The 26,063-nt window shown below is 53.1% G+C and overlaps 1 protein-coding gene across 1 annotated transcript; it reads left to right on the top strand.

The window, feature by feature from the left end:
* Positions 1-374: 374 nt before the first annotated feature.
* AHNAK2 (AHNAK nucleoprotein 2) lies at positions 375-26,063 on the top strand. The gene is made up of 6 exons (XM_040600292.1): positions 375-419; positions 1,020-1,161; positions 1,989-2,170; positions 2,974-5,556; positions 5,636-6,259; positions 6,336-26,063. The coding sequence occupies exons 2-6, from the start codon at positions 1,026-1,028 to the stop codon at positions 25,119-25,121; spliced, it is 22,311 nt and encodes a 7,436-aa protein (XP_040456226.1). The 5' UTR covers positions 375-419; positions 1,020-1,025; the 3' UTR covers positions 25,122-26,063.

Genomic DNA, 26,063 nt, shown 5'->3' with positions numbered 1-26,063 from the left:
TCCATGCTGAAGTCGAATAAATAAAACATATGCTCACAAAGATGAAAGCAAGAGAAATGTGCTACATGAGTAACACACAGAAAAGCTCCCAATGTCTTAATACAGTTGGTCTCTGGTGTTCATTTCATGCAAATTTTGGTACAATACAGGGAGGCCTTGGCATCTAATTTACTACAGAGAAAAATATAGTTAAATCATTCACATTGTACATTGCACTTTTAGATCCTAATTTGGCTCTGTTGCCCATTAAAGCCAACTGCAGTTCTTAGTCTAAACCAGGGATTTTAACTGATGTAGGACTTTTGTTATACTTTGCAACAGCATGATTTCTGAACACTAAATAACTGCAAATTATTTTTCAGCTTCAAGAAGAAAACAAAAAATATTCTACAGACAAAGCAAAACAGAGTCATCCACAGGTTGGTATAAAAGCACTCTGTAGTTTCTAAGCTTGTGGCTTGCAAAATAGTAAAGTCTACTACAACACACAGACATGGATTTGTGGACGGAGGGAAGGACAAATGGGCAAAGAGTCACTTTAGACTTGTTTTGACCAGAAACTTCACAAATAGCCTATCTGTGTCACAGGCATGAACACTTACTTGCCCTGTGTGGGGTCTTTGCATAATTTTTTCAGCATTCTTTAGCCTTCCCTGATTTGAGTACAGTACAGCATTAGCTATTAGTCTGACTTTTCTGGCCCATTGACTCTAACTCATGTACTTAACATCTTAACGGAAAATACAATCTTTTGGCCCTGAAAGTTTCCATATATTTCACATTCTAAAATTATAACCTATTTTCCCTAAAACCTTGATTCAGCATAACCATAATACATGTGCTGAATTCTAATTTAGAACAGAATCAAACCCATGCTGAACAAGTACATTTTCTGTTTCAGATAATTTTTCTTGAGCTACTGAAAATATACCTGAGGAGAGTCAACTTTTATTGTATAATAATGTAGAACACTTTGATACAAATAAAAATTACAATTTCACACCTTTTTCTGTATCTAGGAGACAATGGAAGTGACCCTGAAAACAGAAGTGGAAGCTGGTGCTAGTGGTTTTAGTGTGATGGGTGGAGGAAATGAAGGAATATTTATTAAAAAAGTACTTAAGGAATCTCCTGCTTCAAAAATATTTAGTCTGAGAGAAGGTACAGTCTGATTTTCTGGTTTGTTTTGGGTTTTTTTTATAGCTTGAAATAACAGATATGTAGCTGTGTATGCATATAGATACCTACTTGATCTGTCATCTCTTTAGGTAATAGAAATAACAGATCCTAAACCAACCAATGTTATAAATGACCTTAACCTTTGCATATTAAGAATTTCAAAGATCAGTTTCTTGAACAATAATGAAATGTGATTTTTTTTGTATACCATTAAAAAAAAATATCTAATTTTCATTGGAACAGTGGAAAATATACGTAGAAAGTAGTATATACACAATTAAAATGAAAAAATCCCTGACTCATAACACTTATGAAGAACCTGCCTTTGATTCTTTTACAAAATAGTATGCCACAAAACTACAATAAAAAATGATTTAAACAAGAACAAAACCCCAAAGCCTAAATACTGAAAGATGTAAGAAAAATCTTTGTTACTGTAAGCGTGGTCAGACACTAGAATATAATAAATAACCAATATATAATGGAATGAAAAATAATAGATGATAAATTTTCCAGCAAAGTTACGGAGTCATGATCCTTGAAAATCTTCAAAACCTGACAGCACACAGACCTCGACAACTGACTGTAGCTGACCCTTCTCTGAGCAGGGTGGTTGGACTAGATAATCTCCAGAGGTCCTTTCCAGCCTTAACTACTCTGTGATTCTATTATGTGAACATAATTTCATATTTTAAATAAATAGGATGTGATAAGGTGATTGGGGGTTTTTGTGGGGATTATTTCAGCAGAGTTTGAAAAACTGCAAGAAAACACAAACCAATTAAAATTATTTCTGATTCTACTTCCAGGTGATCAGCTTCTAAGTGCTACAATATTTTTTGATAATATCAAATATGAAGACGCACTCAAGATTCTCCAATATTCTGAGCCGTACAGAGTCCAATTCAGCCTCAAAAGAAAAATTGCTGGGAAAGAAGAGCTAGAACATATTCACTCCACAGTCCAGTACAAGAAGGAAAGAGTAAGTCAGGTAGATATTTGATTAGTTTACAAAATCTGGATAACATTGTATTGTGTTGTGTGGAGATACACCAGAAAATACGCATTTGAGTCTTCTTAAGGCTCATATGTTTCAACTTACTAGCATGAATATCCGTGACAGGGAAAAAAAATCCACGTTATATTTGCAGATTTTTAAACAACCTTGGCAAGACCATAAATTTTGAATAAAGCTACAATCTTGTGTTAGGGTAGAAAAATATTCTCTAGTGAGTCTGCTTTGTTTTGTTTTGTTGTTGTTAAGTATTCACTGATAGAACAGGCTCAGATGAGCCTTTTCAGTATTTATATTCAATATTTTCCAAAATGTAAAGTATCTGTAAATATTTTTCTCAAAAGCTCATCAATGAAAGTTTCTCTTAAGAACATGTGTTTAATCACTGATATCATCACAGACATGATCTGCTCATAGGTCTCCATCACATTCAGAATTATTTTTCTGTTCAAATACCTATATATATTTTAATATAGATATCCTTTATATATATCCAGGCATATATAGGGAGAGACATACATATAGAAACCTCTATTTACTGCAATGTTTTGCAAAGAATGCAGACCTTCAGAAATTCAGATATTACAGTCATACAACCCATTTGTTTTATGTAATTTCTGCCTGAATTATATACACCATTTTGAGGAATTTTTTATATAACAAGTTGATACTGTGAATAAAAGCACTTTTTTCTGCATATTTTATAGTATGTATTTTGTTTTGTTTTGCACCTCTATTTAGTTTATTTTTAATTTTCTGACTATTATTTGTTCTTTCAGGAAAAAGAACTCAGTGAGAGCATTCCTGAAGAAACACTGCATGACTCAGGAAAAACCATTTCAGAAGAAGACAGGGAAACATTAATTGTAAGTCAAAGGGTAGGAAGAAGCAAGAGACCTAAAAAAGATAGATTATCATGGCCAAAATTCCAGTCAATCAAAAATAAAAAGATACTGGGCCACAGAAGATCTCATAGTACATCAGATGCATATGAGCCTGCTATACAGGATATTTCCCCTACAAGCACAGACACAGAGTCTCAATTTCAACAAGAAGTTCATATCAAAGAAAAAAAAGGAAGCCAAAAGAAACTGAAGTTCCCTAGCATTGGATTCAAAATGCACAGATCCAAACCTGAACCACAAGACAAGCAAAAAAAAGAAATAAAAACTACACTGTTATCTGAAAAAGAGAAAATACATAAAGAAGATATCAGCCTGGAAAATCCTGAAATCCTGACTGTTGAATATACCACATCTCCTGCTTATGAAATTAGAACAGGGGAGGTACATGAAACTTTAACAAAAGACTTAAAAGATATAAAAAATGGCATTCCATCTCATACCAAAAAATGCCCTGAAGTTGAAATAAGAATTAAAAAAGAAAAAGACAAGGAATCAACATCAAAAATTACTGTATCTGACATACCAGCTATAACAGCAAAGGTATCAAAGCCCAGTATGGAAACAACTGACCTGAAAGAAAGCCCAACTAAACAAACGCCACCAGTCTCATCAAAATCCCGAAAAAAGAAACAGAAAGGAACAGCAGATAAAACAGAAGGGGAAAGTGGAATTAACATAGACATGACGGGTCACACAGCTCAAGGATCTATACAGGTAAAAGGTCTAGAAATTGGCACTGTTAAAGCAGAGTTACATACAACATCTGACGCACTGGAAACAGGGGAAAAACAAACCAAACAAGATACACAAATACTAACAATTCAGAAAACAAAATTCGGGATTTCAGTGCCCAAAGGAAAAGAGCCAGAGACTGAACACACCAAAATGGAAAGTCGTGTTCCACATTCAGTACCAGAAAAAACAGCTGAAATGAGTTCAGAGGATGGCAGGAATTTGGACCTGAATCCTAACATGCCTGATGAAGAATCAGAAGTATCTACTTGGAAAATACAAATGCCATCATTCAAAATGGACAAAACACCTAAAGCTGAACTGAAAATATTGAGAGAGGAAAGCACAGCTGAATCTGTAGATATTGTAAAAAAGGCACAGATAGAAGAAGACAGTATGTCCACAAGTGATAAAACCATTAAGATGAACACTGGCATAAAGACAGGAGAAAAGGATATGGAGGGAACAGAAAGCAAATTCAGACTTCCAAAGTTTAAATTACCTACATTTACTTGGGCAACACCAAAGGATCAGACAGGGAAACCTGAAGATCAGGAAAGTGACAGGGAAGGAGAAGTTCCAGCACTACAGGCAAGCGCAAAACAAGAAAGGAGTGTATTACCAGAAGAAATGAATGTTACAAATGAGGAAATTGAAATAGGCATCTCGAAAGGAAAAATAAAAGCAGAGGATATAGGACAAATATCTCAAGGACAGATGCCAAGCCAAAAAATTCTAACTATAAAACCGTGCAAAACTGAGAATATTTTAGAAGAGACAGGAGAAGAAACGCTAATTAGAAAAAGTACTGAAAACATAACAAAGGGAGATATCAGTATAGTACCACATAAAAAAAAAGAAAAATCTCAATATACCAAGGCTGAGATCAAAGCTCCCAAGGTGGACATCAGCCTCCCGTCCGTCGACGTCGCCCTTCCAAAGGCCAGCGTCGACGTGCAGGCACCCGAGGCAGCCCTCACCCTCGAAGGGGAAGCCAAAGCCCCGGAGAAGGAGGCCGCGAAGACCAAGGACGGCAAGTTCAAGATGCCCAAGTTCGGCATGCCTTCCTTTGGCTGGTCCAGCAGCAGAGACGCCAAGGCCACTGTGGCCGCTGATGTGGACGTCAGCCTCAAGGAGCCCCAAGTGACAGTGCCATCGGGAGCTGCCGAAGTCGATGTGACCCTGCCCGGGGCCGACATCCAAGCGCCCGGCGTGGAGGTGGCCCTGGAGACAGCCGCCACAGGAGACGGCGAGAAAGGTCGATTCAAGATGCCCAGCGTCAAGCTGCCCGACGTCAAGCTGCCCAAAGTCAAAGGTCCCCACGTGCAGGTCAGCCTGCCAAAGGCCGAGGTCGCGCTGCCCCAAGCCCAGGCCGAAGTCCAGGGGGGCGAAGTCGCCCTGCAGGGCCCCGACGTCGAAGGCGGCCTGGAGGTGGCTGCCGGCAAAGTTGAGGGCAGCGGCATGAAAATACACATGCCAAAAGTCAAGGTGCCCAGCGTGGCCTTCTCCAAGCCGACCGTCAAGGCTCCCAAACTGGATGCAGAGGTCAGCCTGCACAAAGTCGACGCCAGCCTCCCGGAGGCAGACCTCAAGGCCGGCACTGGCGACATCAGCATCGCGGCCCCCGACATCAAGCTGCCCTCCGTCGAAGGCTCCCTCGAGCTCCAGGCGCCCGAGATAGACCTCAAAGGGCCTACAGCCGAAGGCTCCCTCGACGGGGGCCGAGCTGGAAGCCACGGGCCTGAAAGGGAAGATTAAGATGCCCAAGTTCGACAAGCCCAAATTTGGAGTGTCGCTCCCCAAGGCGGAAGGGCCCGAAGGCGAGATCAGCCTGCCCACCGCAGAGGTTGACCTTCCCTCTGCCACCGTGACGGCTGCAGTGGAGGGCCCCACGCTGGGCCTCAAAGCCGACGTCCCCGGCGCCAAAACCGAAGGGGCTGGCTGGAAGCTGGAGAAGCCCTCCCTCAAAATGCCCAAAGCTGACATCAAAGCTCCCAAGGTGGACATCAGCCTCCCGTCCGTCGACGTCGCCCTTCCAAAGGCCAGCGTCGACGTGCAGGCACCCGAGGCAGCCCTCACCCTCGAAGGGGAAGCCAAAGCCCCGGAGAAGGAGGCCGCGAAGACCAAGGACGGCAAGTTCAAGATGCCCAAGTTCGGCATGCCTTCCTTTGGCTGGTCCAGCAGCAGAGACGCCAAGGCCACTGTGGCCGCTGATGTGGACGTCAGCCTCAAGGAGCCCCAAGTGACAGTGCCATCGGGAGCTGCCGAAGTCGATGTGACCCTGCCCGGGGCCGACATCCAAGCGCCCGGCGTGGAGGTGGCCCTGGAGACAGCCGCCACAGGAGACGGCGAGAAAGGTCGATTCAAGATGCCCAGCGTCAAGCTGCCCGACGTCAAGCTGCCCAAAGTCAAAGGTCCCCATGTGCAGGTCAGCCTGCCAAAGGCCGAGGTCGCGCTGCCCCAAGCCCAGGCCGAAGTCCAGGGGGGGCGAAGTCGCCCTGCAGGGCCCCGACGTCGAAGGCGGCCTGGAGGTGGCTGCCGGCAAAGTTGAGGGCGGCGGCATGAAAATACACATGCCAAAAGTCAAGGTGCCCAGCGTGGCCTTCTCCAAGCCGACCGTCAAGGCTCCCAAACTGGATGCAGAGGTCAGCCTGCACAAAGTCGACGCCAGCCTCCCGGAGGCAGACCTCAAGGCCGGCACTGGCGACATCAGCATCGCGGCCCCCGACATCAAGCTGCCCTCCGTCGAAGGCTCCCTCGAGCTCCAGGCGCCCGAGATAGACCTCAAAGGGCCTACAGCCGAAGGCTCCCTCGACGGGGCCGAGCTGGAAGCCACGGGCCTGAAAGGGAAGTTTAAGATGCCCAAGTTTGACAAGCCCAAATTTGGAGTGTCGCTCCCCAAGGCGGAAGGGCCCGAAGGCGAGATCAGCCTGCCCACCGCAGAGGTCGACCTTCCCTCTGCCACCGTGACGGCTGCAGTGGAGGGCCCCACGCTGGGCCTCAAAGCCGACGTCCCTGGCGCCAAAACCGAAGGGGCTGGCTGGAAGCTGGAGAAGCCCTCCCTCAAAATGCCCAAAGCTGACATCAAAGCTCCCAAGGTGGACATCAGCCTCCCGTCCGTCGACGTCGCCCTTCCAAAGGCCAGCGTCGACGTGCAGGCACCCGAGGCAGCCCTCACCCTCGAAGGGGAAGCCAAAGCCCCGGAGAAGGAGGCCGCGAAGACCAAGGACGGCAAGTTCAAGATGCCCAAGTTCGGCATGCCTTCCTTTGGCTGGTCCAGCAGCAGAGACGCCAAGGCCACTGTGGCCGCTGATGTGGACGTCAGCCTCAAGGAGCCCCAAGTGACAGTGCCATCGGGAGCTGCCGAAGTCGATGTGACCCTGCCCGGGGCCGACATCCAAGCGCCCGGCGTGGAGGTGGCCCTGGAGACAGCCGCCACAGGAGACGGCGAGAAAGGTCGATTCAAGATGCCCAGCGTCAAGCTGCCCGACGTCAAGCTGCCCAAAGTCAAAGGTCCCCACGTGCAGGTCAGCCTGCCAAAGGCCGAGGTCGCGCTGCCCCAAGCCCAGGCCGAAGTCCAGGGGGGCGAAGTCGCCCTGCAGGGCCCCGACGTCGAAGGCGGCCTGGAGGTGGCTGCCGGCAAAGTTGAGGGCGGCGGCATGAAAATACACATGCCAAAAGTCAAGGTGCCCAGCGTGGTCTTCTCCAAGCCGACCGTCAAGGCTCCCAAACTGGATGCAGAGGTCAGCCTCCCGGAGGCAGACCTCAAGGCCGGCACTGGCGACATCAGCATCGCGGCCCCCGACATCAAGCTGCCCTCCGTCGAAGGCTCCCTCGAGCTCCAGGCGCCCGAGATAGACCTCAAAGGGCCTACAGCCGAAGGCTCCCTCGACGGGGCCGAGCTGGAAGCCACGGGCCTGAAAGGGAAGTTTAAGATGCCCAAGTTCGACAAGCCCAAATTTGGAGTGTCGCTCCCCAAGGCGGAAGGGCCCGAAGGCGAGATCAGCCTGCCCACCGCAGAGGTCGACCTTCCCTCTGCCACCGTGACGGCTGCAGTGGAGGGCCCCACGCTGGGCCTCAAAGCCGACGTCCCCGGCGCCAAAACCGAAGGGGCTGGCTGGAAGCTGGAGAAGCCCTCCCTCAAAATGCCCAAAGCTGACATCAAAGCTCCCAAGGTGGACATCAGCCTCCCGTCCGTCGACGTCGCCCTTCCAAAGGCCAGCGTCGACGTGCAGGCACCCGAGGCAGCCCTCACCCTCGAAGGGGAAGCCAAAGCCCCGGAGAAGGAGGCCGCGAAGACCAAGGACGGCAAGTTCAAGATGCCCAAGTTCGGCATGCCTTCCTTTGGCTGGTCCAGCAGCAGAGACGCCAAGGCCACTGTGGCCGCTGATGTGGACGTCAGCCTCAAGGAGCCCCAAGTGACAGTGCCATCGGGAGCTGCCGAAGTCGATGTGACCCTGCCCGGGGCCGACATCCAAGCGCCCGGCGTGGAGGTGGCCCTGGAGACAGCCGCCACAGGAGACGGCGAGAAAGGTCGATTCAAGATGCCCAGCGTCAAGCTGCCCGACGTCAAGCTGCCCAAAGTCAAAGGTCCCCACGTGCAGGTCAGCCTGCCAAAGGCCGAGGTCGCGCTGCCCCAAGCCCAGGCCGAAGTCCAGGGGGGCGAAGTCGCCCTGCAGGGCCCCGACGTCGAAGGCGGCCTGGAGGTGGCTGCCGGCAAAGTTGAGGGCGGCGGCATGAAAATACACATGCCAAAAGTCAAGGTGCCCAGCGTGGTCTTCTCCAAGCCGACCGTCAAGGCTCCCAAACTGGATGCAGAGGTCAGCCTCCCGGAGGCAGACCTCAAGGCCGGCACTGGCGACATCAGCATCGCGGCCCCCGACATCAAGCTGCCCTCCGTCGAAGGCTCCCTCGAGCTCCAGGCGCCCGAGATAGACCTCAAAGGGCCTACAGCCGAAGGCTCCCTCGACGGGGCCGAGCTGGAAGCCACGGGCCTGAAAGGGAAGTTTAAGATGCCCAAGTTCGACAAGCCCAAATTTGGAGTGTCGCTCCCCAAGGCGGAAGGGCCCGAAGGCGAGATCAGCCTGCCCACCGCAGAGGTCGACCTTCCCTCTGCCACCGTGACGGCTGCAGTGGAGGGCCCCACGCTGGGCCTCAAAGCCGACGTCCCCGGCGCCAAAACCGAAGGGGCTGGCTGGAAGCTGGAGAAGCCCTCCCTCAAAATGCCCAAAGCTGACATCAAAGCTCCCAAGGTGGACATCAGCCTCCCGTCCGTCGACGTCGCCCTTCCAAAGGCCAGCGTCGACGTGCAGGCACCCGAGGCAGCCCTCACCCTCGAAGGGGAAGCCAAAGCCCCGGAGAAGGAGGCCGCGAAGACCAAGGACGGCAAGTTCAAGATGCCCAAGTTCGGCATGCCTTCCTTTGGCTGGTCCAGCAGCAGAGACGCCAAGGCCACTGTGGCCGCTGATGTGGACGTCAGCCTCAAGGAGCCCCAAGTGATAGTGCCATCGGGAGCTGCCGAAGTTGATGTGACCCTGCCCGGGGCCGACATCCAAGCGCCCGGCGTGGAGGTGGCCCTGGAGACAGCCGCCACAGGAGACGGCGAGAAAGGTCGATTCAAGATGCCCAGCGTCAAGCTGCCCGACGTCAAGCTGCCCAAAGTCAAAGGTCCCCACGTGCAGGTCAGCCTGCCAAAGGCCGAGGTCGCGCTGCCCCAAGCCCAGGCCGAAGTCCAGGGGGGCGAAGTCGCCCTGCAGGGCCCCGACGTCGAAGGCGGCCTGGAGGTGGCTGCCGGCAAAGTTGAGGGCGGCGGCATGAAAATACACATGCCAAAAGTCAAGGTGCCCAGCGTGGCCTTCTCCAAGCCGACCGTCAAGGCTCCCAAACTGGATGCAGAGGTCAGCCTGCACAAAGTCGACGCCAGCCTCCCGGAGGCAGACCTCAAGGCCGGCACTGGCGACATCAGCATCGCGGCCCCCGACATCAAGCTGCCCTCCGTCGAAGGCTCCCTCGAGCTCCAGGCGCCCGGGACAGACCTCAAAGGGCCTACAGCCGAAGGCTCCCTCGACGGGGCCGAGCTGGAAGCCACGGGCCTGAAAGGGAAGTTTAAGATGCCCAAGTTCGACAAGCCCAAATTTGGAGTGTCGCTCCCCAAGGCGGAAGGGCCCGAAGGCGAGATCAGCCTGCCCACCGCAGAGGTCGACCTTCCCTCTGCCACCGTGACGGCTGCAGTGGAGGGCCCCACGCTGGGCCTCAAAGCCGACGTCCCCGGCGCCAAAACCGAAGGGGCTGGCTGGAAGCTGGAGAAGCCCTCCCTCAAAATGCCCAAAGCTGAGATCAAAGCTCCCAAGGTGGACATCAGCCTCCCGTCCGTCGACGTCGCCCTTCCAAAGGCCAGCGTCGACGTGCAGGCACCCGAGGCAGCCCTCACCCTCGAAGGGGAAGCCAAAGCCCCGGAGAAGGAGGCCGCGAAGACCAAGGACGGCAAGTTCAAGATGCCCAAGTTCGGCATGCCTTCCTTTGGCTGGTCCAGCAGCAGAGACGCCAAGGCCACTGTGGCCGCTGATGTGGACGTCAGCCTCAAGGAGCCCCAAGTGACAGTGCCATCGGGAGCTGCCGAAGTCGATGTGACCCTGCCCGGGGCCGACATCCAAGCGCCCGGCGTGGAGGTGGCCCTGGAGACAGCCGCCACAGGAGACGGCGAGAAAGGTCGATTCAAGATGCCCAGCGTCAAGCTGCCCGACGTCAAGCTGCCCAAAGTCAAAGGTCCCCACGTGCAGGTCAGCCTGCCAAAGGCCGAGGTCGCGCTGCCCCAAGCCCAGGCCGAAGTCCAGGGGGGCGAAGTCGCCCTGCAGGGCCCCGACGTCGAAGGCGGCCTGGAGGTGGCTGCCGGCAAAGTTGAGGGCGGCGGCATGAAAATACACATGCCAAAAGTCAAGGTGCCCAGCGTGGTCTTCTCCAAGCCGACCGTCAAGGCTCCCAAACTGGATGCAGAGGTCAGCCTCCCGGAGGCAGACCTCAAGGCCGGCACTGGCGACATCAGCATCGCGGCCCCCGACATCAAGCTGCCCTCCGTCGAAGGCTCCCTCGAGCTCCAGGCACCCGAGATAGACCTCAAAGGGCCTACAGCCGAAGGCTCCCTCGACGGGGCCGAGCTGGAAGCCACGGGCCTGAAAGGGAAGTTTAAGATGCCCAAGTTCGACAAGCCCAAATTTGGAGTGTCGCTCCCCAAGGCGGAAGGGCCCGAAGGCGAGATCAGCCTGCCCACCGCAGAGGTCGACCTTCCCTCTGCCACCGTGACGGCTGCAGTGGAGGGCCCCACGCTGGGCCTCAAAGCCGACGTCCCCGGCGCCAAAACCGAAGGGGCTGGCTGGAAGCTGGAGAAGCCCTCCCTCAAAATGCCCAAAGCTGACATCAAAGCTCCCAAGGTGGACATCAGCCTCCCGTCCGTCGACGTCGCCCTTCCAAAGGCCAGCGTCGACGTGCAGGCACCCGAGGCAGCCCTCACCCTCGAAGGGGAAGCCAAAGCCCCGGAGAAGGAGGCCGCGAAGACCAAGGACGGCAAGTTCAAGATGCCCAAGTTCGGCATGCCTTCCTTTGGCTGGTCCAGCAGCAGAGACGCCAAGGCCACTGTGGCCGCTGATGTGGACGTCAGCCTCAAGGAGCCCCAAGTGATAGTGCCATCGGGAGCTGCCGAAGTCGATGTGACCCTGCCCGGGGCCGACATCCAAGCGCCCGGCGTGGAGGTGGCCCTGGAGACAGCCGCCACAGGAGACGGCGAGAAAGGTCGATTCAAGATGCCCAGCGTCAAGCTGCCCGACGTCAAGCTGCCCAAAGTCAAAGGTCCCCACGTGCAGGTCAGCCTGCCAAAGGCCGAGGTCGCGCTGCCCCAAGCCCAGGCCGAAGTCCAGGGGGGCGAAGTCGCCCTGCAGGGCCCCGACGTCGAAGGCGGCCTGGAGGTGGCTGCCGGCAAAGTTGAGGGCGGCGGCATGAAAATACACATGCCAAAAGTCAAGGTGCCCAGCGTGGTCTTCTCCAAGCCGACCGTCAAGGCTCCCAAACTGGATGCAGAGGTCAGCCTGCACAAAGTCGACGCCAGCCTCCCGGAGGCAGACCTCAAGGCCAGCACTGGCGACATCAGCATCGCGGCCCCCGACATCAAGCTGCCCTCCGTCGAAGGCTCCCTCGAGCTCCAGGCGCCTGAGATAGACCTCAAAGGGCCTACAGCCGAAGGCTCCCTCGACGGGGCCGAGCTGGAAGCCACGGGCCTGAAAGGGAAGTTTAAGATGCCCAAGTTCGACAAGCCCAAATTTGGAGTGTCGCTCCCCAAGGCGGAAGGGCCCGAAGGCGAGATCAGCCTGCCCACCGCAGAGGTCGACCTTCCCTCTGCCACCGTGACGGCTGCAGTGGAGGGCCCCACGCTGGGCCTCAAAGCCGACGTCCCCGGCGCCAAAACCGAAGGGGCTGGCTGGAAGCTGGAGAAGCCCTCCCTCAAAATGCCCAAAGCTGACATCAAAGCTCCCAAGGTGGACATCAGCCTCCCGTCCGTCGACGTCGCCCTTCCAAAGGCCAGCGTCGACGTGCAGGCACCCGAGGCAGCCCTCACCCTCGAAGGGGAAGCCAAAGCCCCGGAGAAGGAGGCCGCGAAGACCAAGGACGGCAAGTTCAAGATGCCCAAGTTCGGCATGCCTTCCTTTGGCTGGTCCAGCAGCAGAGACGCCAAGGCCACTGTGGCCGCTGATGTGGACGTCAGCCTCAAGGAGCCCCAAGTGACAGTGCCATCGGGAGCTGCCGAAGTCGATGTGACCCTGCCCGGGGCCGACATCCAAGCGCCCGGCGTGGAGGTGGCCCTGGAGACAGCCGCCACAGGAGACGGCGAGAAAGGTCGATTCAAGATGCCCAGCGTCAAGCTGCCCGACGTCAAGCTGCCCAAAGTCAAAGGTCCCCACGTGCAGGTCAGCCTGCCAAAGGCCGAGGTCGCGCTGCCCCAAGCCCAGGCCGAAGTCCAGGGGGGCGAAGTCGCCCTGCAGGGCCCCGACGTCGAAGGCGGCCTGGAGGTGGCTGCCGGCAAAGTTGAGGGCGGCGGCATGAAAATACACATGCCAAAAGTCAAGGTGCCCAGCGTGGTCTTCTCCAAGCCGACCGTCAAGGCTCCCAAACTGGATGCAGAGGTCAGCCTGCACAAAGTCGACGCCAGCCTCCCGGAGGCAGACCTCAAGGCCGGCACTGGCGACATCAGCATCGCGGCCCCCGACATCAAGCTGCCCTCCGTCGAAGGCTCCCTCGAGCTCCAGGCACCCGAGATAGACCTCAAAGGGCCTACAGCCGAAGGCTCCCTCGACGGGGCCGAGCTGGAAGCCACGGGCCTGAAAGGGAAGTTTAAGATGCCCAAGTTCGACAAGCCCAAATTTGGAGTGTCGCTCCCCAAGGCGGAAGGGCCCGAAGGCGAGATCAGCCTGCCCACCGCAGAGGTCGACCTTCCCTCTGCCACCGTGACGGCTGCAGTGGAGGGCCCCACGCTGGGCCTCAAAGCCGACGTCCCCGGCGCCAAAACCGAAGGGGCTGGCTGGAAGCTGGAGAAGCCCTCCCTCAAAATGCCCAAAGCTGACATCAAAGCTCCCAAGGTGGACATCAGCCTCCCGTCCGTCGACGTCGCCCTTCCAAAGGCCAGCGTCGACGTGCAGGCACCCGAGGCAGCCCTCACCCTCGAAGGGGAAGCCAAAGCCCCGGAGAAGGAGGCCGCGAAGACCAAGGACGGCAAGTTCAAGATGCCCAAGTTCGGCATGCCTTCCTTTGGCTGGTCCAGCAGCAGAGACGCCAAGGCCACTGTGGCCGCTGATGTGGACGTCAGCCTCAAGGAGCCCCAAGTGACAGTGCCATCGGGAGCTGCCGAAGTCGATGTGACCCTGCCCGGGGCCGACATCCAAGCGCCCGGCGTGGAGGTGGCCCTGGAGACAGCCGCCACAGGAGACGGCGAGAAAGGTCGATTCAAGATGCCCAGCGTCAAGCTGCCCGACGTCAAGCTGCCCAAAGTCAAAGGTCCCCACGTGCAGGTCAGCCTGCCAAAGGCCGAGGTCGCGCTGCCCCAAGCCCAGGCCGAAGTCCAGGGGGGCGAAGTCGCCCTGCAGGGCCCCGACGTCGAAGGCAGCCTGGAGGTGGCTGCCGGCAAAGTTGAGGGCGGCGGCATGAAAATACACATGCCAAAAGTCAAGGTGCCCAGCGTGGCCTTCTCCAAGCCGACCGTCAAGGCTCCCAAACTGGATGCAGAGGTCAGCCTCCCGGAGGCAGACCTCAAGGCCGGCACTGGCGACATCAGCATCGCGGCCCCCGACATCAAGCTGCCCTCCGTCGAAGGCTCCCTCGAGCTCCACGCACCCGAGATAGACCTCAAAGGGCCTACAGCCGAAGGCTCCCTCGACGGGGCCGAGCTGGAAGCCACGGGCCTGAAAGGGAAGTTTAAGATGCCCAAGTTCGACAAGCCCAAATTTGGAGTGTCGCTCCCCAAGGCGGAAGGGCCCGAAGGCGAGATCAGCCTGCCCACCGCAGAGGTCGACCTACCCTCTGCCACCGTGACGGCTGCAGTGGAGGGCCCCACGCTGGGCCTCAAAGCCGACGTCCCCGGTGCCAAAACCGAAGGGGCTGGCTGGAAGCTGGAGAAGCCCTCCCTCAAAATGCCCAAAGCTGACATCAAAGCTCCCAAGGTGGACATCAGCCTCCCGTCCGTCGACGTCGCCCTTCCAAAGGCCAGCGTCGACGTGCAGGCACCCGAGGCAGCCCTCACCCTCGAAGGGGAAGCCAAAGCCCCGGAGAAGGAGGCCGCGAAGACCAAGGACGGCAAGTTCAAGATGCCCAAGTTCGGCATGCCTTCCTTTGGCTGGTCCAGCAGCAGAGACGCCAAGGCCACTGTGGCCGCTGATGTGGACGTCAGCCTCAAGGAGCCCCAAGTGACAGTGCCATCGGGAGCTGCCGAAGTCGATGTGACCCTGCCCGGGGCCGACATCCAAGCGCCCGGCGTGGAGGTGGCCCTGGAGACAGCCGCCACAGGAGACGGCGAGAAAGGTCGATTCAAGATGCCCAGCGTCAAGCTGCCCGACGTCAAGCTGCCCAAAGTCAAAGGTCCCCACGTGCAGGTCAGCCTGCCAAAGGCCGAGGTCGCGCTGCCCCAAGCCCAGGCCGAAGTCCAGGGGGGCGAAGTCGCCCTGCAGGGCCTCGACGTCGAAGGCGGCCTGGAGGTGGCTGCCGGCAAAGTTGAGGGCGGCGGCATGAAAATACACATGCCAAAAGTCAAGGTGCCCAGCGTGGCCTTCTCCAAGCCGACCGTCAAGGCTCCCAAACTGGATGCAGAGGTCAGCCTCCCGGAGGCAGACCTCAAGGCCGGCACTGGCGACATCAGCATCGCGGCCCCCGACATCAAGCTGCCCTCCGTCGAAGGCTCCCTCGAGCTCCAGGCGCCCGAGATAGACCTCAAAGGGCCTACAGCCGAAGGCTCCCTCGACGGGGCCGAGCTGGAAGCCACGGGCCTGAAAGGGAAGTTTAAGATGCCCAAGTTCGACAAGCCCAAATTTGGAGTGTCGCTCCCCAAGGCGGAAGGGCCCGAAGGCGAGATCAGCCTGCCCACCGCAGAGGTTGACCTTCCCTCTGCCACCATGACGGCTGCAGTGGAGGGCCCCACGCTGGGCCTCAAAGCCGACGTCCCCGGCGCCAAAACCGAAGGGGCTGGCTGGAAGCTGGAGAAGCCCTCCCTCAAAATGCCCAAAGCTGACATCAAAGCTCCCAAGGTGGACATCAGCCTCCCGTCCGTCGACGTCGCCCTTCCAAAGGCCAGCGTCGACGTGCAGGCACCCGAGGCAGCCCTCACCCTCGAAGGGGAAGCCAAAGCCCCGGAGAAGGAGGCCGCGAAGACCAAGGACGGCAAGTTCAAGATGCCCAAGTTCGGCATGCCTTCCTTTGGCTGGTCCAGCAGCAGAGACGCCAAGGCCACTGTGGCCGCTGATGTGGACGTCAGCCTCAAGGAGCCCCAAGTGACAGTGCCATCGGGAGCTGCCGAAGTCGATGTGACCCTGCCCGGGGCCGACATCCAAGCGCCCGGCGTGGAGGTGGCCCTGGAGACAGCCGCCACAGGAGACGGCGAGAAAGGTCGATTCAAGATGCCCAGCGTCAAGCTGCCCGACGTCAAGCTGCCCAAAGTCAAAGGTCCCCACGTGCAGGTCAGCCTGCCAAAGGCCGAGGTCGCGCTGCCCCAAGCCCAGGCCGAAGTCCAGGGGGGCGAAGTCGCCCTGCAGGGCCTCGACGTCGAAGGCGGCCTGGAGGTGGCTGCCGGCAAAGTTGAGGGCGGCGGCATGAAAATACACATGCCAAAAGTCAAGGTGCCCAGCGTGGCCTTCTCCAAGCCGACCGTCAAGGCTCCCAAACTGGATGCAGAGGTCAGCCTCCCGGAGGCAGACCTCAAGGCCGGCACTGGCGACATCAGCATCGCGGCCCCCGACATCAAGCTGCCCTCCGTCGAAGGCTCCCTCGAGCTCCAGGCGCCCGAGATAGACCTCAAAGGGCCTACAGCCGAAGGCTCCCTCGACGGGGCCGAGCTGGAAGCCACGGGCCTGAAAGGGAAGTTTAAGATGCCCAAGTTCGACAAGCCCAAATTTGGAGTGTCGCTCCCCAAGGCGGAAGGGCCCGAAGGCGAGATCAGCCTGCCCACCGCAGAGGTTGACCTTCCCTCTGCCACCATGACGGCTGCAGTGGAGGGCCCCACGCTGGGCCTCAAAGCCGACGTCCCCGGCGCCAAAACCGAAGGGGCTGGCTGGAAGCTGGAGAAGCCCTCCCTCAAAATGCCCAAAGCTGACATCAAAGCTCCCAAGGTGGACATCAGCCTCCCGTCCGTCGACGTCGCCCTTCCAAAGGCCAGCGTCGACGTGCAGGCACCCGAGGCAGCCCTCACCCTCGAAGGGGAAGCCAAAGCCCCGGAGAAGGAGGCCGCGAAGACCAAGGACGGCAAGTTCAAGATGCCCAAGTTCGGCATGCCTTCCTTTGGCTGGTCCAGCAGCAGAGACGCCAAGGCCACTGTGGCCGCTGATGTGGACGTCAGCCTCAAGGAGCCCCAAGTGACAGTGCCATCGGGAGCTGCCGAAGTCGATGTGACCCTGCCCGGGGCCGACATCCAAGCGCCCGGCATGGAGGTGGCCCTGGAGACAGCCGCCACAGGAGACGGCGAGAAAGGTCGATTCAAGATGCCCAGCGTCAAGCTGCCCGACGTCAAGCTGCCCAAAGTCAAAGGTCCCCACGTGCAGGTCAGCCTGCCAAAGGCCGAGGTCGCGCTGCCCCAAGCCCAGGCCGAAGTCCAGGGGGGCGAAGTCGCCCTGCAGGGCCCCGACGTCGAAGGCGGCCTGGAGGTGGCTGCCGGCAAAGTTGAGGGCGGCGGCATGAAAATACACATGCCAAAAGTCAAGGTGCCCAGCGTGGCCTTCTCCAAGCCGACCGTCAAGGCTCCCAAACTGGATGCAGAGGTCAGCCTCCCGGAGGCAGACCTCAAGGCCGGCACTGGCGACATCAGCATCGCGGCCCCCGACATCAAGCTGCCCTCCGTCGAAGGCTCCCTCGAGCTCCAGGCGCCCGAGATAGACCTCAAAGGGCCTACAGCCGAAGGCTCCCTCGACGGGGCCGAGCTGGAAGCCACGGGCCTGAAAGGGAAGTTTAAGATGCCCAAGTTCGACAAGCCCAAATTTGGAGTGTCGCTCCCCAAGGCGGAAGGGCCCGAAGGCGAGATCAGCCTGCCCACCGCAGAGGTCGACCTTCCCTCTGCCACCGTGACGGCTGCAGTGGAGGGCCCCACGCTGGGCCTCAAAGCCGACGTCCCCGGCGCCAAAACCGAAGGGGCTGGCTGGAAGCTGGAGAAGCCCTCCCTCAAAATGCCCAAAGCTGACATCAAAGCTCCCAAGGTGGACATCAGCCTCCCGTCCGTCGACGTCGCCCTTCCAAAGGCCAGCGTCGACGTGCAGGCACCCGAGGCAGCCCTCACCCTCGAAGGGGAAGCCAAAGCCCCGGAGAAGGAGGCCGCGAAGACCAAGGACGGCAAGTTCAAGATGCCCAAGTTCGGCATGCCTTCCTTTGGCTGGTCCAGCAGCAGAGACGCCAAGGCCACTGTGGCCGCTGATGTGGACGTCAGCCTCAAGGAGCCCCAAGTGACAGTGCCATCGGGAGCTGCCGAAGTCGATGTGACCTTGCCCGGGGCCGACATCCAAGCGCCCGGCGTGGAGGTGGCCCTGGAGACAGCCGCCACAGGAGACGGCGAGAAAGGTCGATTCAAGATGCCCAGCGTCAAGCTGCCCGACGTCAAGCTGCCCAAAGTCAAAGGTCCCCACGTGCAGGTCAGCCTGCCAAAGGCCGAGGTCGCGCTGCCCCAAGCCCAGGCCGAAGTCCAGGGGGGCGAAGTCGCCCTGCAGGGCCCCGACGTCGAAGGCGGCCTGGAGGTGGCTGCCGGCAAAGTTGAGGGCGGCGGCATGAAAATACACATGCCAAAAGTCAAGGTGCCCAGCGTGGTCTTCTCCAAGCCGACCGTCAAGGCTCCCAAACTGGATGCAGAGGTCAGCCTGCACAAAGTCGACGCCAGCCTCCCAGAGGCAGACCTCAAGGCCGGCACTGGCGATATCAGCATCGCGGCCCCCGACATCAAGCTGCCTTCCGTCGAAGGCTCCCTCGAGCTCCAGGCGCCCGAGATAGACCTCAAAGGGCCTACAGCCGAAGGCTCCCTCGACGGGGCCGAGCTGGAAGCCACGGGCCTGAAAGGGAAGTTTAAGATGCCCAAGTTCGACAAGCCCAAATTTGGAGTGTCGCTCCCCAAGGCGGAAGGGCCCGAAGGCGAGATCAGCCTGCCCACCGCAGAGGTCGACCTTCCCTCTGCCACCGTGACGGCTGCAGTGGAGGGCCCCACGCTGGGCCTCAAAGCCGACGTCCCCGGCGCCAAAACCGAAGGGGCTGGCTGGAAGCTGGAGAAGCCCTCCCTCAAAATGCCCAAAGCTGACATCAAAGCTCCCAAGGTGGACATCAGCCTCCCGTCCGTCGACGTCGCCCTTCCAAAGGCCAGCGTCGACGTGCAGGCACCCGAGGCAGCCCTCACCCTCGAAGGGGAAGCCAAAGCCCCGGAGAAGGAGGCCGCGAAGACCAAGGACGGCAAGTTCAAGATGCCCAAGTTCGGCATGCCTTCCTTTGGCTGGTCCAGCAGCAGAGACGCCAAGGCCACTGTGGCCGCTGATGTGGACGTCAGCCTCAAGGAGCCCCAAGTGACAGTGCCATCGGGAGCTGCCGAAGTCGATGTGACCCTGCCCGGGGCCGACATCCAAGCGCCCGGCGTGGAGGTGGCCCTGGAGACAGCCGCCACAGGAGACGGCGAGAAAGGTCGATTCAAGATGCCCAGCGTCAAGCTGCCCGACGTCAAGCTGCCCAAAGTCAAAGGTCCCCACGTGCAGGTCAGCCTGCCAAAGGCCGAGGTCGCGCTGCCCCAAGCCCAGGCCGAAGTCCAGGGGGGCGAAGTCGCCCTGCAGGGCCCCGACGTCGAAGGCGGCCTGGAGGTGGCTGCCGGCAAAGTTGAGGGCGGCGGCATGAAAATACACATGCCAAAAGTCAAGGTGCCCAGCGTGGCCTTCTCCAAGCCGACCGTCAAGGCTCCCAAACTGGATGCAGAGGTCAGCCTCCCGGAGGCAGACCTCAAGGCCGGCACTGGCGACATCAGCATCGCGGCCCCCGACATCAAGCTGCCCTCCGTCGAAGGCTCCCTCGAGCTCCAGGCGCCCGAGATAGACCTCAAAGGGCCTACAGCCGAAGGCTCCCTCGACGGGGCCGAGCTGGAAGCCACGGGCCTGAAAGGGAAGTTTAAGATGCCCAAGTTCGACAAGCCCAAATTTGGAGTGTCGCTCCCCAAGGCGGAAGGGCCCGAAGGCGAGATCAGCCTGCCCACCGCAGAGGTCGACCTTCCCTCTGCCACCGTGACGGCTGCAGTGGAGGGCCCCACGCTGGGCCTCAAAGCCGACGTCCCCGGCGCCAAAACCGAAGGGGCTGGCTGGAAGCTGGAGAAGCCCTCCCTCAAAATGCCCAAAGCTGACATCAAAGCTCCCAAGGTGGACATCAGCCTCCCGTCCGTCGACGTCGCCCTTCCAAAGGCCAGCGTCGACGTGCAGGCACCCGAGGCAGCCCTCACCCTCGAAGGGGAAGCCAAAGCCCCGGAGAAGGAGGCCGCGAAGACCAAGGACGGCAAGTTCAAGATGCCCAAGTTCGGCATGCCTTCCTTTGGCTGGTCCAGCAGCAGAGACGCCAAGGCCACTGTGGCCGCTGATGTGGACGTCAGCCTCAAGGAGCCCCAAGTGACAGTGCCATCGGGAGCTGCCGAAGTCGATGTGACCCTGCCCGGGGCCGACATCCAAACATCTGCTGTTGAAGTTGGAATTGATTCCTCCCCTTTAAAAGAGGATGAAATTGGTAAATCTAAAAGTCACCTATTTAAAATGCCTAAGGTTTCTCTTTCTAAAAGTTTTAAACCTCACGGACAGGGTAAATCTGGAGGTGAATTTTCTGTAGCAGAAGCTCTTTGTTATTCTGTAACAGAGGAAACCCCTGCTGTTCTTACAGGCAGCGTTGGATCTAAAATTCTTCCTGATAGTAAGGGGGATAGTGTCTCTAAAAATAGTAAATTCCGAATTCCTAGCCTTGGTTTCTCTAAAGTAGATATTGTTTCTTCTAAAAATGAACAGGATTCCTCTTTTCCAAAGCGGGACATTACTCTTACTAAATACCAAATTAATATAGCAGAATCTGAATCAAAAATATCATCTATTGCTGATGAAAATCTTCCAGGAACAGATTTTCAGTTTTTAAATGAAGATGGTTCTTTGGAGCAAGGCAGTCTGAAGCCTGGAGGGAAAACAACAGCTGCAGAAACGTCTGTGGGTGACACAGTCTTTACAGTTAAAATTCCTAAATTCAGAAAACCAAAATTTGGAATTACTTGGTCTAAGGGAAAACCATCAGAAAGTGACATTGGTTCCAAAGCTGAATCTGAAATTTCTAAGGGAAGGATGACATCTGATATGACTGATGCTGATGCTGAAATACCGACTAAGGTCTCTGATGCTGAAGTTGTTGTAGATGCACCAACGCTGGATGCCAGTCTCCCATCAATGACATTGAAATCAGCTGCTGCTAATGCTAGCCTCTCCACCTCAGATATCAAGATGATAACTGAAGGCTCCCTTGAGGTGAAGAGTCCTGACACAACTGTTGAAAGAACGTCAAGTGAAATTGCTGTGGGCAATGTAGAAATAAAAATTGAAGGTCCTGAAGTTAAAACAAAAATGTCCAAATTCCAAATGCCAAAATTTGGAATTGCACATTCTAAAGGGAAAGTGTCAGAAAAGGTCAGCCAATCCAAATCAGCAGTCAAGTCTCCCCAGCTAAAAGCAACAGTAGAAATAGCTGATATTGCTGTTGAAGCCCCGAATTTGGATATGGAATGTGGTACAGGAAAAGAAACTTACAGCTCTGAAGTCAAAATGATCAAAGCTGACAATAAGGCATCAGAGGCTGATGTTCACCTCCCATCAGCTGACATTTCTATTCCAAAACCAGACAGCAATATTCATGATTCAGATGCAGCACTAAAAATCAAAGGGGAAATAAAACAAGATGGAGATGGAGAAGAGAAAGAAGGACATTTCAAAATGCCAAAATTCAAACTTCCATCCTTCAGTTGGTCACCAAAGAAGGAAGCAAGTGTTAAACTGGATTCCGTAGCAAGTTTGGAAGATCAGAAACTTGCTGTAATGTCAAGCAGAACAGACACAGAAGTGAGAGGAACTGCAACTGACGATCAAGGTACTGGGCCAGCCGTTGATCTGGAAATATCTGCAGGAAAAGTTGAACAAAAAAGCCCAATTAAAAAACCTCAATTTGTCATGCCTAAAATTTCACTTTCCAAGATCAAGGTTCCCAAATCTCAGACCCATTCAGCAAAAGTTGAAGCTGATGCTACTATTCCTAAAACAGAAGGAAAGGGTGATGATTCAATACAGATACCTGATATAGAAAGAAGTCATTCCGAAAGGACAGAAGAAGGGGCACAAATAAGCATAAAACTGGCAGATGTTAAGATCCCCACTCTGGGGTTTTCTAAAATAGAAACTGGAGCCTCCCAAACTGAAACAGGAGTCAGCTCAGCAAAGACTGATGCTGCTCTGCCTCCCTCAGAGGGGAGTTTTCAACAGGTTGTCCTAAAATCAAGTTCTGCCGATGAAGATACCATACAAAAAACAAGCATTAGGTTCCCCAAAGGAGAACCTTCAGTTGAACTGAGGAGCCCTGAAACAGTAACAGAAAAATCATCAGCTGTGGATGGAAGAAACATGAAATTGGAAGGTCCTGAAGGGAAAATCAAAATGCCCGAATTCCAGAAGCCAAAATTTGGAATCTCCCTAACAAAAGGGAAAGGCCCAGAGACAGAGATTACCTCTCCAAAAATAGAAGCTGAGCTACCCCAGCTAAAAATGACAAATGAATTTGCTGACATTGCTGTGGGAGTTCCAGCATCAGAACTTACACCTGATATGTCAGATCCTGGAGTAGGTGTTTGTAAGATAAAAACACCCCAAGTTCTGACAGCTGATATTGAAACTCCAAAGGTAGACATAAGCCCCCAGTCAGTGTATAAGACAGTGACAGAGGGAACTATTGAAAGCCTTGAAGAGAAAGAAAGCAAATTGAAAGAACATGAAATAAAAGCTGAAGAAGTTCCAACTGAAGAACATCAGGGATGGTTTAAAATGCCAAAATTCAGAATACCTGCATTTGGCAGGGCATCCTTAAAGGAAAAAAAAGGTGATGCTGACACTGAAAGAAGTATGGAAAAAGCTCAAGCAGGCATTTCCTCTGCCAAAGTACAAACTGAAGTAAGTGTTGCTGAAAATACCTTCTCATTACCACACGCAGTTGCTGAAATTACTATTGGAAAAGAAGGGATTCAAAAATTAGGAGATTCTGTGAAGAGTTCTGATGTTAGCTTGCCAAAGATGGAAGGAGATATTTTATTATCTACAGAAGGAACAGACAGTAGAGTGAATATTCCAAAAACTGAAATTTACGCAGACATAGTTAGGCACGGTGCTGAAGGACACAAAATGCATACTTCAGAATTCACAGTGTCTTCAGCAGAATTGTCTAAATCATACCTAAGTGCTTCAGAAATTGTCAAAGACGACAGTTCAACAACTAGGTTTCCTACAGGTACTGTGACACTTCAAGAGCATAAAGTCAAATCACAGGATATAGATTTCCCAAAGGTAGAAAGTTCCACTAAGTTGGAGACTTCAGGAGTAGGATTGAAACCACCATCAGCTGAAATTACTCTGGATGCACTACAGGAGAAAATAGATGTTAGTCTTCCAAAGGAAGAGCTAGATATTCAGAACCAAGAGGCAGTAATTAAAAAAGAAAAGATAAAGAGTGAGATTAAGATTATGGGAAAAGACAGTGAAGGGAGCAAATTAAAAAGGGCTACGTATGCATGGTCTACAACAAAGGGATCAGAAGATGGTGCTTATGTTATAGCTAAGCTGGAAGATCTAAAAGTGGAAGTTCCAAGAGTGAAGATGGATGTGAAAATTACTAGACTAGATCCAGAAATGCAATTTCAAGCGAAAAGTGTTGAAAAGGACATGTCTGCAGGGGTGGAAGTGCAAGTAGAAGACAGAGCAGAAACAAGTAAAATTAAACCATACAAGTTTGAGATTCCAAAGTTTGGATTGTTGTGTTCAGAAATCCAGGGGTTTGAAGACGGTACCAATTTGCCAAAGTCAGAAGCTGATTCAGCATCTAAAACTGAAACAGGCACAGCAGAAATGCAGTTTCAAAAAACAGAAGGATCTATTGGCCTAGATCATATGGAAGCATCTACCAGAACAGTGGAAACAATGGAAAAATCACAAGGTGGCCCAGAAGTCAATCTTAAAATTCCTAAACTAAAAATACCAAAATTCACTTTCAAAGCTCTTCCAACTGAAGCTGATGTTTCAGTGTCAAAAGTGGTAATGGATCCAAAGGGATCTAGTACTGACATTGAAGTAGTGCAACTGCAAGCGAGCTCTGCTATCCCTGAAGAAACACCAGTGGCTTTAGAGGGTAGTATTCAAAAAGCAAAAAGCAAAATTCTAACACTGACTGAACCTGACATTAAAACAGCACAGATGACTACTACCATAGAGTCCGCCCTTTCAGATGCGGGGCGAGACATTCATTGGTCATATGTAGAGGGCCAAGAAGTGAGTGAGAAAGTAGAACCTGAACATGTTGCTATTGAAAGGTGTGAGATTTACACTACTGAAATACTGAAAGAATCAGAGATTCTCTCATCAGAAGTCAAAACTCCTACTTTAGGATTCTCATTGCTCAAGGTGAAGTTGCCTGAATCACACAGTAACTTAGAAGTGCTAGTCCAGGAGCCATCTTTTACAGAAAGTGAATCAGTGAGCAAACCTAAATGTGCTGATGAAAGCTTTGGAGTAGCACCACAGAGGACTGGCACTATTGAGCTGAAATTATCTGACAAACCACACAGCGAGACTGAAGAACGTAGTGGAGAAGTAAGATTGCCAAAGGTAAAAACATTTGCTGTTGAAGTAAAGCCTTCCAGTAAATTTGAAGAGAGTCTTCCTGATAAGTCACCAGTAGAAGTAACTGCGGGTCCTCTCCCTAAAGAGGAGGGTGTAGCTGAAGCACTAGAAGATGAAGAAAAAGACATAACCAATGAAAAAGAAAAAACTGATAGTAAAAGATCTCCTGGAAGATTCAAATTTTGGCTTCCAAGTATTGGCTTTTCATCTTCTGGTGATGAAGCAAGCACAGATTCAAAAACAGAAGTAAAAAAATCACTTCCAGAAGATGTAAAACCTGCTGATGCATTAGATATTGATTCTTCTAAGCAAGCTGAAAAAACTGGATGGTTTAGATTTCCCAAGCTTGGTTTCACATCTCCTTCCAAAAAGGCTAAGACTGTTGACAAAGAAGAGATGGGTCATAAAGAGGGAAGAATCTCAGATGAAGACAGCCCATCAGATAAACCTGATGTATTTTTTGATGCACAAGAAAGCTTATCACCTAAAGAAACAACAGAGGGTGGAAAAGTTGAAATTGATGGGGCCTCATCAAATGTTCCAGTTTCTAAAACTATTGTGACGTCTTCAGCAAGAACTGAACTAATCTTACTGGAGAAAGAAAAAGATAGTCAATCTAATATTCCCAGGGAGACAACCAAATGAAGATTGTCTTTTCTCAACCCTCAATGAAAATGAAATAATCTACATGTACAGAAAATAATGTTTTCTTAATTTTTCCAGTAACTGAAAATCAAACAAACCCCAAAATATTCATGAAAACAGTTTAACAGAATTTACTACATTTAAATTTTCAAGTACATGGATGTGCTATAACGTGCACTGATAAAAACACTGATTTCTTCAGATCTGCCCCAAAGACAACAATTACTACAGGCACAGAGGAGCCCATCCATGAAAACAAACCATTGAAAGGCTCAACAACAGCAAAAAGACTTGTTAGATATGCTTCTCAAAACACACTGATTATGTTTAATTATAGATTATTTCCAGAATGGAGTATAAACTAGTACTATGAGAACTATACTTACCTGTTTAGATGTTGGACCTTTCTGACCTACTTTTGCTTTCTTATTAAAGTATTTTTCTTTATTTCAGCTAAAGTAATATGTATATTCCACAAACATTTTAAAATGCAAAATAAAACCAAAATACTAGTGTAGAAAGACTAGCACTTTACCTCTTCCTCTCTTCTCATTTTTTTATTATTGTGGTGGGTCATATTTAGCTTTAAAAGGATTTTTAAAAAATCAACAGAATAAATTCAATACCAAAACCCATATAACTAATTCACATTTTTAAGATACCCAAATGAAACATGCTGACAAAGAATAATTATTAAAATGTGGATAAATAGATTTTAATGTATATATTTACCGAATAGTTAAATGCACAGAATGATCTGCCACAGTGGCGGAATTGCTTCAAAGATTTTCTGGGAAAGGAGATGTATATAATTATTTGCTTCTTTGTTTATATTAATGCTTCTCTCCAGTGCACAATGAAAACCAGAGTGCATATGTGACAGCCTTCACATATATCATTAAAACACCATCTGTATCTTAATTCACAATAAACTCACCATAT

This window comes from Falco naumanni, chromosome 7 (assembly GCF_017639655.2).
Source record: "Falco naumanni isolate bFalNau1 chromosome 7, bFalNau1.pat, whole genome shotgun sequence".
In the NCBI taxonomy this organism is placed as follows: Eukaryota; Metazoa; Chordata; class Aves; order Falconiformes; family Falconidae; genus Falco; species Falco naumanni.
Note: the sequence above shows the minus strand (reverse complement) of the source record. Positions and strands in the feature narration are given on the sequence as shown.